We start from the raw sequence: 16,344 nt of genomic DNA on the forward strand, positions 1-16,344 counted from the left end.
ATGATATAAAAATTTAGCACATGTGTCCATCGAGGATAATTTTGATGGTGCATATGCAATATAGTATTAAAAAGTTACTTTTGTGTTTAACAAAAATATCTACTAAAAAAATATGGGAACCTCAAAGAGTAAAATAATTAAATATGTTTTTTATGCAATAGAAGTCATTACAGTGGATCTTTTAAAAACTCGCTCTTATAAAATTGATCAATGGAATAAAAACTCTATATTAATGAGATCTTAAGAGGAAAAAGGGCACCAAGTTTTGTTACATTCCAGGATACTAAGAAATATAATTTAAGTAAAATTAACAAAATATGAAAAGCATACTCCAAAAACCTCAATTTCTTGCAGATTTGCACCCCCCTCCCTACCTTCATAAAAAATTTACATAACATAGCCATTGATTGAGTCGGGCCCTTATTTCTGACATATAAAACAATAATAAAGGAATACAAATTATATGTAGTGTATATGTATCTATTTATTTAAATTTAATAAATAGGAAATATCAAAACCAAGATATTTTTCTTTTTAAATAGCATTTCTTCTAAAGAGTATGAAAAATGCAATATAATTCCACAAAAATTACGATAATATTTTAAATAAAATATTATAAAGTTTATAATAAATAATTTTCTTATATAAATAAATATGAATGTATAAAATTGTAAGGATACTTTTATGATGTGACCAATTTTAAAAGGGTTGATAAAATTTATAATTTTAGATTATATATTAAATAAGAAATATCTTGTCGGATAACTTAAAATAATTTTTTAAATTAATATAAAAAAAACGATTATAAATATTTACCAATTTGTGATATATTTTTTTAAAAGAAGGCAATAGAAAATATAATGTGACATTTGTTGTTTTTTTTAAAAAAAACTTGCTTTCCATTATTATATTTATAGTAGAATATGTGAAGACAAATTATAGTATTTATTTTCATCCAGATCGAAATTTTTTGTAAAGTTTAAAAAAAAAAAATTATATAATATATATATACCCCTAATATAAGATTTCTCAAAGGCAAAAAAAGCACAATCTAAACGCTAAGAGTGGGATGCCTTATCAAAATCCGGAAGTTTATATGCATTTTATATTTGTGTGACATTTAAATATCTCAGTAAAAATTATTTTTTAAAAAAGAATAAATATTAATGAAATACATCAAACATCATTGATATGATTATAAACTTATATAATTTATTAATTCCTAAAAAATTATATAATATTATGATATGACAAGAAATGGTTTTTGTGATCAATTTTTATATGATTAGTGTATTTAAAAAAATATTCTTTTAAAATTTGGGCGCTGAAATAATGGAGCGTTCTAATATCATAGTTTCCCGTTTTAAGAGAATGTAGAAGGAAAAAAACCCATGGATAAATGTGCATAATATATAGACTTACTGTTTTATTATTTAACTTTGGCATATTTCTTTAGTTCGCCTATATATCAACAGCGAAAACTCAAAATTTTTAATAAAAAGCACTCGAATGAAATTCAGCGATAATTTATCAGCTGAAATTTTTTATATGATGCAAACCAAAATTAATTTGTGAATCATTAGAATTTTTTTATGAGCATTTATTCTTCCATTTTTGTTGTAGTCAATCATATTCCTAAGTTATGAGTTAAAGTGGTGCCGTTTGTCTAGAGTTTCAAAAAAAAAATTATTTTCTTTGATAACAAATAAATAAATAACATTAGGATGCATTTTATGGTGCAAAGAAAGAAAAAAAGTACTTTGAACATTTATTTTCCTCCTCCCTCGCTTTGCATTATTTATCTACAAAAGAGATAGTTTTTCCTTTAATAAAATAATCTAACCTGTTTGTAATCGTCCATTATTTTTTCGTTATCAAGAGCTTCAGTCTCATATTTTTGCAATTCACGCCGGCACATCTGCTTCACCTTTTTATTTAAGGGTAGAAATAATATATTGAATATAAGAATGGAAAAACTTTATCAATTCGATGATGTGTTTGTTTAATTATTGAAAAATTGAAAATCATACTAATATTTTCACTTTCGTTTAATAAAAAGTATACTATAACAAAATAAAATTATTTATTTAGTATAATATGTTATGAATATTTTTTAAGCAAAATAAACTTGTTGAATTTCTTGCAATAATCTTTTGTTATCCTCTTCCGTGTCCTTTAATGCTTTTGTGGCGTGTTCCAGTTCTAGACTTAAACTTTCAGCTGTATCTTCGGTCTTTTTTATTATAAAACAAAATAAAAAATAACATTATTTAAACTATACCAACTAGTGCAGTGATTTCAGATATTTCATTTAATTGAAATATTCACGAATATTAATTAAGAATTTTGGAATAAATTTTATATATGCATCCAAGCCCTGCTAATGGAACATTTATTATTCATTTATTTAAATTTTTCTCGAAACAATTTATAAAAAAAAACAATCGAAACCATTCAAAATAGTGAATTAAGAAGGATTTCATAAAATTTGACCCTGAATTTTCTTGCTTTATAGAAATGGTAAAATATAATAATAAATCGCAATCGTAATAATTAATAGTGCGCATAAATTGAGCGTTTCAGCATATAATGCATTTCAAATGGTATCGTACAAATTCTTTCTTCCTATCTATCAACTATTTAAAAAAATACAAACTGATTTGCCTTTTCAATACTTTCGTTATGTTTTTTTTCATTGAAAAGTATGGAAAAATGAAAAATCTCAATTTGTGCGCACTATTATAAGGGGAAAAATCTAACGGCATCTAAATCGGTCCTAAGTCTAATTTTGCTTGAAACTAATTCTTGCGCTAAATGATCATTTTCCCTTTCCAGTCGCATGTAGGCCTCCTTCAATTTTGAGTTCTCTTTCTGTTGTAAAAAATAATATATATATATATAGAAAACATTTTATGATTAATTTATTTGGCAAAAGGGTAAGCACTTTTATTTATTTCATTTTATAGGGACTTACATTACTAGTTTTTATCATTCTATTTTTAGTTTTGGCAAATAAAATGTTTTTAAAACCCTTTTCACAAGGAAAGTTGTTTAGCGATACTTTTAAGATGTCTAAATATGCAGGTATCGACGATATATTTTGGTATACCAAAAATGTATTTATAAAGTATTTGCAAATCTTGTTAAGGTTGAGCAATCGTCGTTTAAAACAATTTTTGTTGGAAAGGCATATAAAAAGATTACAAAAGTAAAATCTGCTTTTTTATAGATAACCTTTCCGCTATTTTAAAAAGCAATCAATACTTTTTTTGATAATTTGTGCACATGTCGTGTTCTATTATTTCTTTCGAGTATGGATCAGAGGCCAGCTAGCCCATATAGGATCATAAAATGATTTTAAAATATCGGGTCGGGTTTAACACAATAGGTTAAAAATCACCTGATGGATAATTTATACACTTTTTAGCTTATCATTTTTTTATGGCTTCTATCAAAATGAACAAATTTTTAAAATCATTACGAATACTTTTAATATTTCGACGGGATCTTTTTCAAACATTTCCTTCTCTTTCATTTCGAGGTATTCCTTTTCGTATTTCTTGAGTTTTTTATTGCTAATCTGCTTTTTTTAACATAAAAAGAATTATTTTTTAAAAATTACTTAATATAAATTTATCTTTAACAAATTATAAGATAATAACTATCCCAGATAAATAATTTTAAATATACTATTATGTAATAAAATATAGTTTAGGCTGTGTCCTAAATATCAAAAATTGCATAAAAATTATCTCGCGCAATTTGCGCGAATTTAACGAAAAAAATAATATAAGCCATTTTTAATGGAAAATTAAAATGATGGCCTAAATGATTTTTTCGATTTTGCGCAAATCACATGATTCTTAAAAGTTATACGATTCGTAAAACTTTAATCATTTTTTCCTTAAACTTTTACAATTTGAGGGATTAAAATGGCAACCGAATATTTATTAATGGAAAATATTAGCAGATATAGATATTTATGGTGCACTAGTGATCTTAAATATAGAGACACCGCTGCTAGCAAAATCAAATTAGAAGAGATTGGTAAGAACTTTGATCTTACATATGAAGAAATAAAGAAAATATTTTCTGGAATAAAGGCAAAATTTAATAAAATTTATGTTTTTATGTTTAACTATAGCGGTGTCTATAGACTCCAAATTTATAAGAATGTAGTTGAAAACGAAATTTGTCAGGATAAGATGGAATACTATCAAATATTTTAAAAAGTCCTTGATCTCTAGAATTAATACATATAATATAAATAATATCATATATACCGGCCTTCTAAAAATCTATGCCTTCTTCTACGCTCAGTCGTATCAACAAATAATATAAAAAATAGAAATTGTAAATCATTCATATCAAACATTTTAAAATTGAAAATAAATGTATGAATCGGGACATGTTTAGTATCTCCCAAATCTCCCGTAATTTTTGCGATTCGCAAAAATTTTAAGAAATTTTTTTTTTGATTTAGGACACAGCCTTACATAGATATGTTGGCTTATTAAATTTGTCACAAAGCAATGAAAAACGAAAACCATTTTGATAAAATGAAAAGTGATTCAATAATTGACAGCAGATTAGAGCCCTTGAAAAAGACGAGTTTATGTTAGTTGTTTTATCTAGTATAAACTGGCCCGGTATATGTAAATGTATTTTAAAATGTCAGATTTTTGAATGGGTCAATAATTAATCATGACTTTGCTCTTGTATTATATTTCAAAATCACGTTTCAAATCTTACATCTCAAAATAGAAACTTGACAAGATAAAATATCTAATAGAGCAATCATTTAGCGGTGGGTGGGGGATTGTTTAAATTTGATATTCAAAAACCTACAATTTTCTTTTCATTATGCAAAAATTGTAGGTTTTTGAATAACCGTTATTTAAAAATCGTGAACGAAAATCTAAACTTGAATCGATGGTAGGTTAGCTGTATAGAGCCGGCAAATTACTTCACTTTTGCTGAAATACCTGTTGAACGTATGACCAACATCCCTCTCCCCGTTGGCCACCATCAACACGGAACCAATATAATTATCTTTATCAATTCAAATAGTTTAGACCTTCGACCAAAATCCCCCTTACAGTTAGAAAACCAGTATCCTAAACATAGGAGGAACCCTCCCGATCGTTTGACCTATTAAAGGGGGTGTTTAAAGCAGATATTTAAATATTATATTTTTCTTTTTTGTACATTTTGCTTTATATATATAAGTTTAGATGTTCGTTTATTATTTAAAATTACGATTATACAAATATTTTATACTTTTATAATTTTCTTTTTTAAGTTTATACCTTTTTTTATAACTTAAAAAAAGTAATATATCGATTATTGAAAAACTTATAATTTTATATTTTTCCATACCTAAAAAAACGTATATAAGTTGCTCTTTTACCAAATATTGTAAAATAAATGAAACAATCCCCAAAAATTCAAGACCATAAAAAAAAGGCTTGAAGGTTTTACTAACTCAAATCGGGGAGGGCAGGTATTTGGCTCTATGCAATAGAATGTTTTTTTATATATGGACTTAAAATAATTATATCGTACATTTAAAAAAAAATTTTTATTTTTAATTATGAGGCTATTCAATGCGAACAGACCTGGTCTCCCCTAATTTTATCTATTTTAAAGCACTTTTATAAAGCTGGCGATATCCATCATCTTATGAGCGGAAGCTTGGTTTCTAAATTTTTTGGGTAAATTAACGCGAAAAAATTTCAAAACTTCTTCGAAGTCTAAATTGAGCAACTCTTTTTCCGACATCTAATAAATAAATATAAGTATATTTACATTTGGATCAATTTAACAAAAACATTTCCTCAGCCTCTCATTCATAAATTTATGGCTAGACAGCATTTGTAATTCAAATACATTATTTTGTTTTCCCAGTTCTAGTTCCATCATTTATCCCCACTATTTTTTCAAAAATAAATATGTAAGCGAGTAACCTTTAAAAGGGCTAAAGACACGCAAAATATAGTATTCATGCCCTGGCACAAGAAAACGTCCAATATATTGAAGACTATGTTGAGCGGGAATTTGGCCGTAAAAATCGTCAAAAACCATTGGGAGGCAAACATGTGAACCTCTATGCCGATCTCGTTAAAGTGAGAATATAAGGCAGGCAAATTTTCCTGATATATACATATAAAATATTGGCATTCAAGACAGGGTAATTCCATATCATCTATATCTTTACAGCTTTGACCTTTTTATTTTAGATAAAAGTTTGCATCTAAGACACCATTATTAGAAGGAATCGACCATAATTTTAACCTCCTGGAACTAATTCCGGAGATATCAATGGTCAACAACTTTAAAAATGCTAGAAAAATATGATTTAAACAAATTAAGAAAAGTAAAAAATATTGCTAAAAATAATCTCTGGTTTATAAGTATTTTTAAAAAGTTTACATTTATAATGATGAGGTTTTTATCTACATTGCATAATTTGAACCTGAAAGACCCATGTGTTTCTCTATCCGAATTTATTAAATTTAATATTTTATTAAACATTATTATCTATTTGCAAAAAAAAATTAAAATTGGGACAGCTATGTTTTAATTATTGCGATATTTTTTTCAAAAATAGACGGTTGTTTATAAATAATTTTGGTTAAAATAATTTTTTATTTTTTCTATTTCAAAACATAAAGAACAAAATTTGACATTATCAATATCATAAAAGGAGATTATTTAACAAATTAGAGTTTTACGATTATAATAATCTTTTAACCGTAAATAAATAATAAGCAAATTAAAATTTTCGAACAATATTTTATTAATTTTGTAAATATAATAAGTAATTAACAAATTATGTTCTTTTACCAATCGTTATTTCTTCCCTTGGACATATGTCAAGCGGAACTTTAAAATTTTTTAAAAATATAGGCGGTAAAATAAGGGTACTTATATCAGAACCTAGAGAATATTATTTTTTAAAACAAAATATTCAATTACCATTTTAAAATATAAATATTCATGTTTTTTGATAACTTGTAGTCCCACCTCCGTTTTTATAGAATGAGTTTTTATTATATTATATTATAATTTGATTGGAATATAGTTATATATATTATAAATTAATAAAAAAAATTTACGCGTTAAAAAAGAAACAAAATGTAAATAAAATTATAAAAAATATTTCCTATCACTTTTCATTAAATTATAGGTGCCCACGCCCAGTCGCTGTTGATGAGCTTTCTAAAGTTAAAATATTATATTATAGTAGGCATTTGTTATAGATATAGTGATCGATCCGCTTCAAGTTTGGAAATTGAGTCATCCATGGAGCATTTATGTTAAATATGTGTTATAATTAAGTGTTTAGATTCTTGACCAATTCCGATGGATCCTTTACAGAAAATATCATCATTAAATCGTTGAAAGATTATAGCCAGTTTTCATGTTCCTACTTTTAATTAATTATTATTTTTTTCTTAAAATATTTCGATATTATTTTTTTCTTATCATTCATTACAATTGTATAAATAAATGCAAAAATCCTTTTCAAAAATCTAAGAACTTTTATTATAAAAGAAATTTATGTAGTCGCCCCATATGGATGTGGCGTAGCTAGGAATTTTCTTGAGGAGGTCCACACCTCTTTCAGCCCTTTTGCCCGGTCTTCGGCCGGGTTTAAATTTTTTCGTTCATTTAAATTAAAATAAAAAATTTGACATTTAATAATTTTCAATAAAATAATATTTCAAATTATTGTTATACATGTTGTATTCTATACTAAAGCAAATAATTCCTCTAATATTCTTTTTAAGGCTTGAACAATAAATTATATAAATAAGTTATTTTATTTATAATTTAAAGTTGCCCAATGAATATGTTGGTTGATTTTAAATAAGGAAATCAATTTATGAATAAATAAAATCGATTTTGTAAAACAAATACTATTTGTTTTAATTGTAACTGATATATTACATTAATAATAATTATTAGTATTGCACATCATCTAAATTGATAGATTAAGAATATATTATAATCCCCATGTTTTATTCGGAATCTTTCCCATGAAAATAAAATTATATAATTACTTTTTCTTCCTTTTTTTGCGGCTGGCACCATATAATTTAAAGACCAAAATAAGGGATTTAAAAAGTGAATTTAAAAAAAAGTAAATAGTATAAAATTAAGACATATAATGAATAAAAAGGGATGAGGTTAAGACATTTTTGTTTTAAAAAATATTAAATATTTTCACATGAATATATATTTATAAAAAATCCGAATTAAAAAATAAATATTTATTGGAACAATTATTCAATGCAATATGGCATTTCGTTGAATATTTAAAGTTTTTCTTGAAACACTCGCATCTTTTATTCATGCGACTCATTTTAAAAAAAAAAAAAAAATTTCAAAATATGCTTAAAAATATTAACCAAAAAAAATACAAACACTTATTTAATAATTGCACATGACTTAATATAAGAGATGATAAATTCTTACTACCTCATATACTGCCAAGACTTCTTAATACGAAAGATCCATTTCTAATAATTTAATCAACCATTTTATCAATGAAAAATTTTTTTATCTAAACAATTAAATAATAATGATGTTATAAATTTTTTCCTATTCTTCTAGTTTGTCTAAATTATTAATTTTAAAATATTTATTTTTTTACATTTAATTTATATTAATAAACCATTTTTTGGGGTATTTAATGATTTAAAGTAGAAATATGCAAAGTTAGGCCCGGCCCCGGCCCGAACGGGCTTCAGGCCTAATTTTATTTAAAATAATCGGGTTCGGGCCGGGTCGGACCTTGGATTATTTTTTAAATATATCTAAATTTATCAATTTTATATTGAATTTTTTTATGTTAAAATAAAAATATTTGATTTTATTAATTGAAACTAAACGACATATAACATATGTCTTTTATTTTAATTAAATATAAAAATTAATTTCTATATTTAAATAAATTCGGGCTGGCCGGGTCGGTAATTTTTTTTTAAAAAAATTTCGGGTTCGGACCGACAAATTTGCCCGATGACGATTAAGGATCTGGTGTATCGGAATCTTGGAACAATCTACCGCCTTCGCTATCACTGGATGCAGCCGTTGTCAGTCAACCACCCGAATCTTCGTCTGATGTGGTTTCGTTGTTGTCAGAAGATTAGAAAATCCAAGAATGGAAGATAGGCAACCCCTCATCCGCACCCTCGGCTTCCTCAGACATCAATAGTCTGGATGAGGAGGTATCGTCTATCATCGAATCTTTAGAAGGCTCGCTTTCTGGAGTGGATAATGATTTTGGTGCGCCCCAAGCAGGATCTACAGTCTTACCACCGATTAACAATATCCTCCAATGGTATTGTCAGTGAACAACCAGAGGCTCCCAGCAGACGATAACATCAAAGGAGGATACTCTGAACATAGACCTGTGCGCCGCCGGCTCACGCCGGTATTTTTATTCACAACGAAAAAGCCGCCGGCCGATTTTTATTATGGCGGCGGCGCGGCGTGTGCAATTTATAGAAAGCATATTAATTATATTTATATAATAAATTATTATTATTTTAATTTGAATACTAACATTAATAAAATTAAAATATGAATTGTATTCTTTTGCTATATATCATAGACTAGTGTATATCATTTACATTCATACATCATATTTTTTTCTACAAACAATTCATATTAATTATTTTTATGGACTTGCACGTTTTAAACCACCCTATATACAATTATGAATAACAACTCTCTCTACTAATCATAAATCAAGTTATGCCTGGAGGTACTCTGGAAATCTTATTTTGAAGAATGAAAATAAGAAAAGCACAATAATGCCTGATTATATTTATAGTGAACCTTACTTAAAATTGGCGAAAAAAGATGAGGAAGATTCGAATAAACATAATTCATTTTCACAGTAATTTATTTTTATTTTAGACTTATATTTATTATATTTTATTTTAGACTTATATTTATTATATTTTATTTTAGTTATGAAATAAAATGTTTTAGTAAAAATATAAGTACAAGCAATCAATCTCGGCACCTCATCAATTATCACAAACTAACAGAAAAAATGAATAATAATAAATCCATTCAAAATCTAAAAAAGTTTTTAAAGCCAACACCAAGATGCAGCAACAATATAAAAGATAAAAAATGGCTCTTAGGTTAGTAATATTGTTTATTATTATTCATTTAAAATTTTTAACTGGTTTGTTAAATTAATTTTATTAAGCTTTATTTTGAAAGTTCAAAACACTAAATTTTTAGTTTATTTATTGCCAGCTCTTTGAGATCTTTTTAATGTATAAACTTAATATATATATTAAATTGATCATGTAAAATTTTATTTTGAAAGGTACTACTAATTCAAATTCATCATTTGTTTCATTCCAAGTCTAATTATTATATTTTTTAAAAGTCTTTTTAATGTATAAACTTAATATATAATTTATTAAATTAATTATGTAAAACTTTATTTTGAAAAATAAAACTAAATCAAATTTATAATTTGTTTCATTCCAGCTCTAATTATTTTGATGTTTTTTAAATATCTTTTTAAAGTATTATTTAATATATAATTTATTAAATTAATTTTTTAAAACTTTATTTTAGAAAGTTAAAACTAAATCTAATTTATAATTTGTTTCATTCCAGCTTTAATTATTTTGTTTTTAAATATCTTTTAAAGCATAAACTTAATATATAATTTATTAGCTCTAATTATTTTGATGTTTTTAAATATCTTTTTAATGTCTAAAATAAATATGTCTAATAGGGCGAAATTAGGTTTTGATGTTCTGCTTAGATTTAATGCCATTTGATTCTATAAACAATAAAGGAATGACAGATTTTCTAAAGGTTTAAAATTTATATAAAATGATTATTAAAAAATAAATTGCCCAAAAAATAGATATATAAGATAATTGATTCCACGTCATAATTGCCAAATAGGACAACCATTAGTCGGGGTGCACTAGACGATGTTTATTTATCTATAAAGGCGCATGTTTTAAATTTGATTGATTCTGGACCAAAATTTTGTCCTATCACTTTTGATTTATGGACCGATCATTTCAAGCGTCGAAATTATATCACATTTAGTCTTCATCATTTAGATGAAAATTTTGATTTAAAATATTTTCTAGCAACTAGAAATGTGACTCAGAAGCATACTGGGGAAACAATATTATCTGAGATTGCTAGTATTGAAGAGGAGTTCCATTTAAAAGCCAAAATAATACAAATGGTAACTGATGCTGGGGCCAATGTCAAAAGAAGAGTCAGATTAGGGGATTATGAGCATCATTTATGCTTAGGGCATGGACTTCATAATTTGGCTACAGTTGATGACATAAAAAATTTACCAAAATTGATATTCTCATTAAAAAAATTAGAGAAATTATTTCAGCACTCAGATATCGAGTAGCTGATTTGGAATGTGAAATTGAGGCTGAACATTGTGAATTCTGCAATATTTATGAGACAGGTAATATCTTGGATATTGATGATTCTGATCCATACCTTGATGACCATTTTGATATGTCTGATAATAAAAATGGCATTGCACCAACCAATCTAATTAATGCAAAAACTTTAAAATTAAATTGCCTTACCCGCTGGCATAGCATATTAATTATGCTAGAAAGTGTTCGCAGTGTAAACAAAATTCCTGTAAATAAAGTTCTAAATAAAATAGGAAAACAATCTTTGAAACTCTTTAATAATGAATGGGATATGATTGATGAGCTTTACGCAGTATTAAATCCATTCCGAGAGTCGGAGGAATTTCTTTCCTCCCAAAAGAGATCTAAAATAAACTTAGGGTTATTATTTCTCAGTGAAATAGAAGCTCATATACAAATCAATAGATCTGATTGCTCAGATATTATATGCTTAAAAGAAAATATGGAAAAAGCTTGACCATAGTTTCCCATTACTGAGCTTCAAGTTATTTTGTATTTTTATTAATAAAATTATATTTTAAACATTAGATATTAGCAACTCTACTTGATCCCAGATTTCAAAATCTCAAAGTTGTTTCAGAATATTTAAATTCGAATTCTATTACATCATTGCAATTTTTAATTCGACATTTAAAACTTTTAGAGCATGATAGAAATGCACAGAGTGAAATTCAAGTTGAGGATAATGGTCAAACATCAAGCTCTTATATAGCTAAATTAGCTCGTAAACATTCCCTTCCTATTAACGATTATAACAATATTAGTAATCTTGAACAAGAATGCCATATTTTTCTCAGCCAAAATAATATCCTAGAAGAAAATGCATTATTTTTTTGGAAGAAAAAGCGACTGGAACTTCCTATGCTTGCTAATTTAGCTAGGAAGGTTCTTTGTATACATGCAACCAGTACACCCAGTGAAAGAATTTTTTCCATTATTGGATTAATTATCAATGCTAAAAGGACTTCTTTATGTCCCACAAATCTTGATAAAATACTGTTTATTCATGAAAATTATAATTTGCTAAATCTGAATTCTGATTTATTATATTTCATACTTTATATTTTGCTTGCATTCCAAATTTATTTTAATTATAATAAAAATCAATAGAATATTTCTATATGTGTTGTTGATGTGACTCTGATCTGAGTAAAAATACAATTCCTTAGTCTATTTCTGAGAATGAGAAAATACATAAATTTAAATTGGAGTGAGACAGGAAATAATTTAAAATCAATTAAACTATGTTAACAATGTGTTAGAAAAGATCGCCTAAATAAATTATAAAAAATGTAATACATAAATTTATAAATTAAATTCATTAAAAAAATTTTTAAAATAAATATTGCGCCACCGCCGCCGAACGCCCATAAAAAAATTAAAAAAAACCGCCGCCGTTGATTGAGACATCGGCGCACAGGTCTATCTGAACATCGCTGAGGCCAAGCTCACGGTGGGTCCCCTGATGTCACCCTTCACCAAGGCGGTCGCCAATCGGGGGTTCAGAATTAGGCTCGATCACGTACGTATCCAAATTCCGCCATGTACATGCCCGTGAACCTAATGCCAGTTATCTACCGATCTTCTAGCAACTCCTGGCCGTTGGTGTGATCGAGGCAGGGGACAACTATCAAATTGGCTCGCTGCTCTGTCATTCCGAAATCTGATGGCTCTCCTCGAGTCATTGGCGATTTCTTCGAGGTCTCAAAAATCTTCCTTCATTACCCGTTCAAGCTCAAATCCATCCCTTTAATGTCAACAAATTTCGCTGTTAATTTTTAAGTAATTTATATTTTATAAATCTATGGGAAAATGAATATAAATTATAATAAGTTAAGTTCATAGCGAAATTGTCTGAAATTTATAGGGTTGGTATTCCCAACATGATAGAATACATTTCAGTAAAATCAAATTTTTAAATGTAAAAAAAATGCGCTCAAAAAATAATTTAAAGTTGAAAAATAACACATCCGGACACATTAACGCTAGCATAAATAAAGGCAAGGCATTTAACCCTCTCAGCTAACCGTATTCTGTTGTTTGACAAGTGTTAGATTATACATTCAATTTATTAATAAAATATTTTCCAAAGTATATTTTAAACATTGATTACAAAATTATAAAATAAAAACCCATAGTATAAATTTAAGTTGTTTTAATTTCGTGGTAATATAAGCAAAAAATGATAAAATACTATATAATTTTGCATCTTTTTTGTAGTAGTCGTAATATTTAATAAAATAATTTACTTCCATATAATATCTTTATTTAATTAATGGTTTTATTGATAAAAATGTAACATAATATAAACCAAATATATCATTATGATTGTAATTTAAAAGTAGTATTTTTAGAAAATTATAAACATCCGAATGTTGCGTATGCGCTATCTTATTTTAATTAATATTTTAAAACCATATCTCCGATAAGAAGTAATAAATATATTTTTAGAAAAGATATCAATAATGTCTAATTATAATTTAAAAGATTATTATCAATGACTTTAATTAAAATAACTTTATACTGAATAATTGATATAAATTCTATAGTAATAAAATATCCTTCCACAATAGAAAATTTGAATGTTCAAAATCTTACTAAATTAGCTTAATACTTAAAATATTGAGGTATTTATTTGGCTATAAAATAATTCTTGAACCTTTTTAAAGTACAATTTGCATTTTACTGGATGGATAGCTAATTTCCAAACAATAATACGGACTACAATATTTTTGACAAATGCCTACCAAAATATATCTTAACAAATAATAAGCCCATCAACTGGGACTGAACGTATCAATATTTATCAATGATATAATTATGAAGGCATATAAAAAACTTAATTTAATTAAAAATGAAAATAGAAAATATTTTTGATAATTTTTATTTACCTATTATATATTTCAGAGACCTGCAGAGGTACCATTTGCACGGCCCGGCCCGGTTTTAAATTTTTTAGGCCCGGCCCGGATATTTTTTAAAAAAATTTTTTACGGCCCGGCTTTAAAAATTTGAGGCTCGGCCCGGATATTTTTTAAAAAAAATTTTTACGGCCCGGCCCGGGTTTAAAAATATAAGGCCCGGCCTGGATATTTTTAAAAAAAAATTTCAGGCCCGGCTCGGAATTTTTTAAAATTATATTCAACCTGGTATATATATAAAAATTCACCTATGAGGTATTTTACCATATTTTTCAGCGAGTATTATCGCTTATTATTTAAAAAATACATGTAAAAAGCTAATATTTTGAGAATATTATATTGAATTTATAAAAATTATAAAACTGTTATTTATAAAAATGGATATTTTGAGCATATACTATATTTTATATTGCATTTATAAAAATAAAACTAATATTCATAAAAATGGTAATAATATTTTGAGCATATACTATATTTTATATTGCATTTAAAAAAAATAAAACTAATATTTAATTTATAAAAATAGAAAATATTTTGAGAATATAATATATTGTATTTAATTTACTATTTAATTTATAAAATAAATCGCTATTTAAAAAAATGCATGTATAATAAATAGTATTTTGAAAATATAATCTAATTGCAATATAATTTATTTTATAATAAAAATTTTTAACAAAAGAAGATAATTGTATTATATAATATTGTAAAAAAAATAATGAAAAATGTTAGATTAAAAACTTTCATGACTCAAGGTAAATATAATAAATGCAATAAATATTTGACAGTTTGCAAAGTAAAAAACCAGCATGATTGACGAAACCCTATACTCAAGAAAAATATTAAAAATTCACAAATTATCATGAAGAAAGAGAAGCATATCTACCTTTTCAGGTTGAAGATTACTTCTTCTTTCTTCAAGAATTCTCCCAGTAGTGGAAAAATTCCGCTCACAGCTTGCACTTGAAGCAGGAATTGCCAATACCTGTTTTGCCAATTTTGCTAAAATTAGAAATTCGCTTTGATGAGCCGCCCAATTAAAAAATGCTTTATATTAAGTAAAATCAATTACAAACTTTAAGAAGTGATAATCCTTTATTTGATTGTTTTGGTAAAATATATTCTAAAAATTTAGATATGAATTATAAAAAAATATATTAATAATACTTGAATATTGGGGCTTATTTAAGATATTCCTTTATTTAATTGTTTTGGTAAAATATGTTGTAAAAATTTAGATATGAATTATAAAAAAATATATTAATACTTTGAATAAATTTGCAGGAAATTAATAATTAGATCGATCTGTGGGTGTTAGGTACTGTTAACCATCACCCAATATTATATTAATCTAACCATTAACTCATAATGTAAAAATTTTTATAAAAAATATTAAGGCCCGGCCCGGGTTTAACAATCTTAGGCCGGCCCGGATATATTAAAAAAAAATTTTTTTAGGCCCGACCCGGATATGTTAAAAAAAATTTTTTTTAGACCCGGCCCGGGTATATTTAAAAAATTTAAAATACGGCCCGGCACGGGCCGGGCCTGCAGGTCTCTGATATATTTAAAATAATTTTATAAAATTTATTTAAAAGTAAAATTTTATTTTAATCCGCAATAACTGAATAATACATTTCTTGATATTAATGCAGGGAAATCTTGTTCTTTATGTTTCAAAATAATAATTATTTATCAAAAATTGGTTTTATATGAGGACGCCATCTATTTTTTAAAAAAATTATAACTAAAAAACGCATGGCTGTCCCAATTTTAAATTTTTTAGAAATAGATATATAATGTGAGTAAATAATAAAAAATTAAGCTTAAAGATATTAGGTAAGGGAAACATATAAAACTTTCATATTCAAAATTTATAGTAGATAAAAATCACACTATTTTCACATAAAAAATCTTTCATATTTACTAAAAGAATTTTATAGACATTATACTTAAATTTT

The 16,344-nt window shown here is 26.0% G+C and overlaps 1 protein-coding gene across 3 annotated transcripts in view; it reads right to left on the reverse strand.

Moving 5' to 3' along the window:
• Positions 1-591: 591 nt before the first annotated feature.
• LOC135925226 (rab GTPase-activating protein 1-like) overlaps positions 592-16,344 on the reverse strand; it is a 61,734-nt gene continuing 45,981 nt past the window's right edge. Inside the window, exons 13-20 of one of the 3 annotated variants that reach the window (XM_065460449.1) lie at positions 5,967-6,152; positions 5,653-5,781; positions 3,488-3,580; positions 2,761-2,871; positions 2,129-2,233; positions 1,844-1,927; positions 1,760-1,802; positions 592-1,666 (exon numbers count right to left, since the gene is read on the reverse strand). In XM_065460449.1, the coding sequence (XP_065316521.1) occupies positions 1,641-1,666; positions 1,760-1,802; positions 1,844-1,927; positions 2,129-2,233; positions 2,761-2,871; positions 3,488-3,580; positions 5,653-5,781; positions 5,967-6,152 (777 nt within the window). In that variant the 3' untranslated portion in view covers positions 592-1,640. Of the gene's footprint in view, positions 1,667-1,759; positions 1,803-1,843; positions 1,928-2,128; positions 2,234-2,760; positions 2,872-3,487; positions 3,581-4,933; positions 5,152-5,652; positions 5,782-5,966; positions 6,153-16,344 lie in introns of those variants that run through there. The other 2 variants (XM_065460450.1, XM_065460451.1) reach the window with 2 other exon arrangements.

Source organism: Gordionus sp. m RMFG-2023, chromosome 2, assembly GCF_954871325.1.
Source record: "Gordionus sp. m RMFG-2023 chromosome 2, tfGorSpeb1-WG-v2, whole genome shotgun sequence".
NCBI classification, from domain to species: Eukaryota; Metazoa; Nematomorpha; class Gordioida; order Chordodea; family Parachordodidae; genus Gordionus; species Gordionus sp. m RMFG-2023.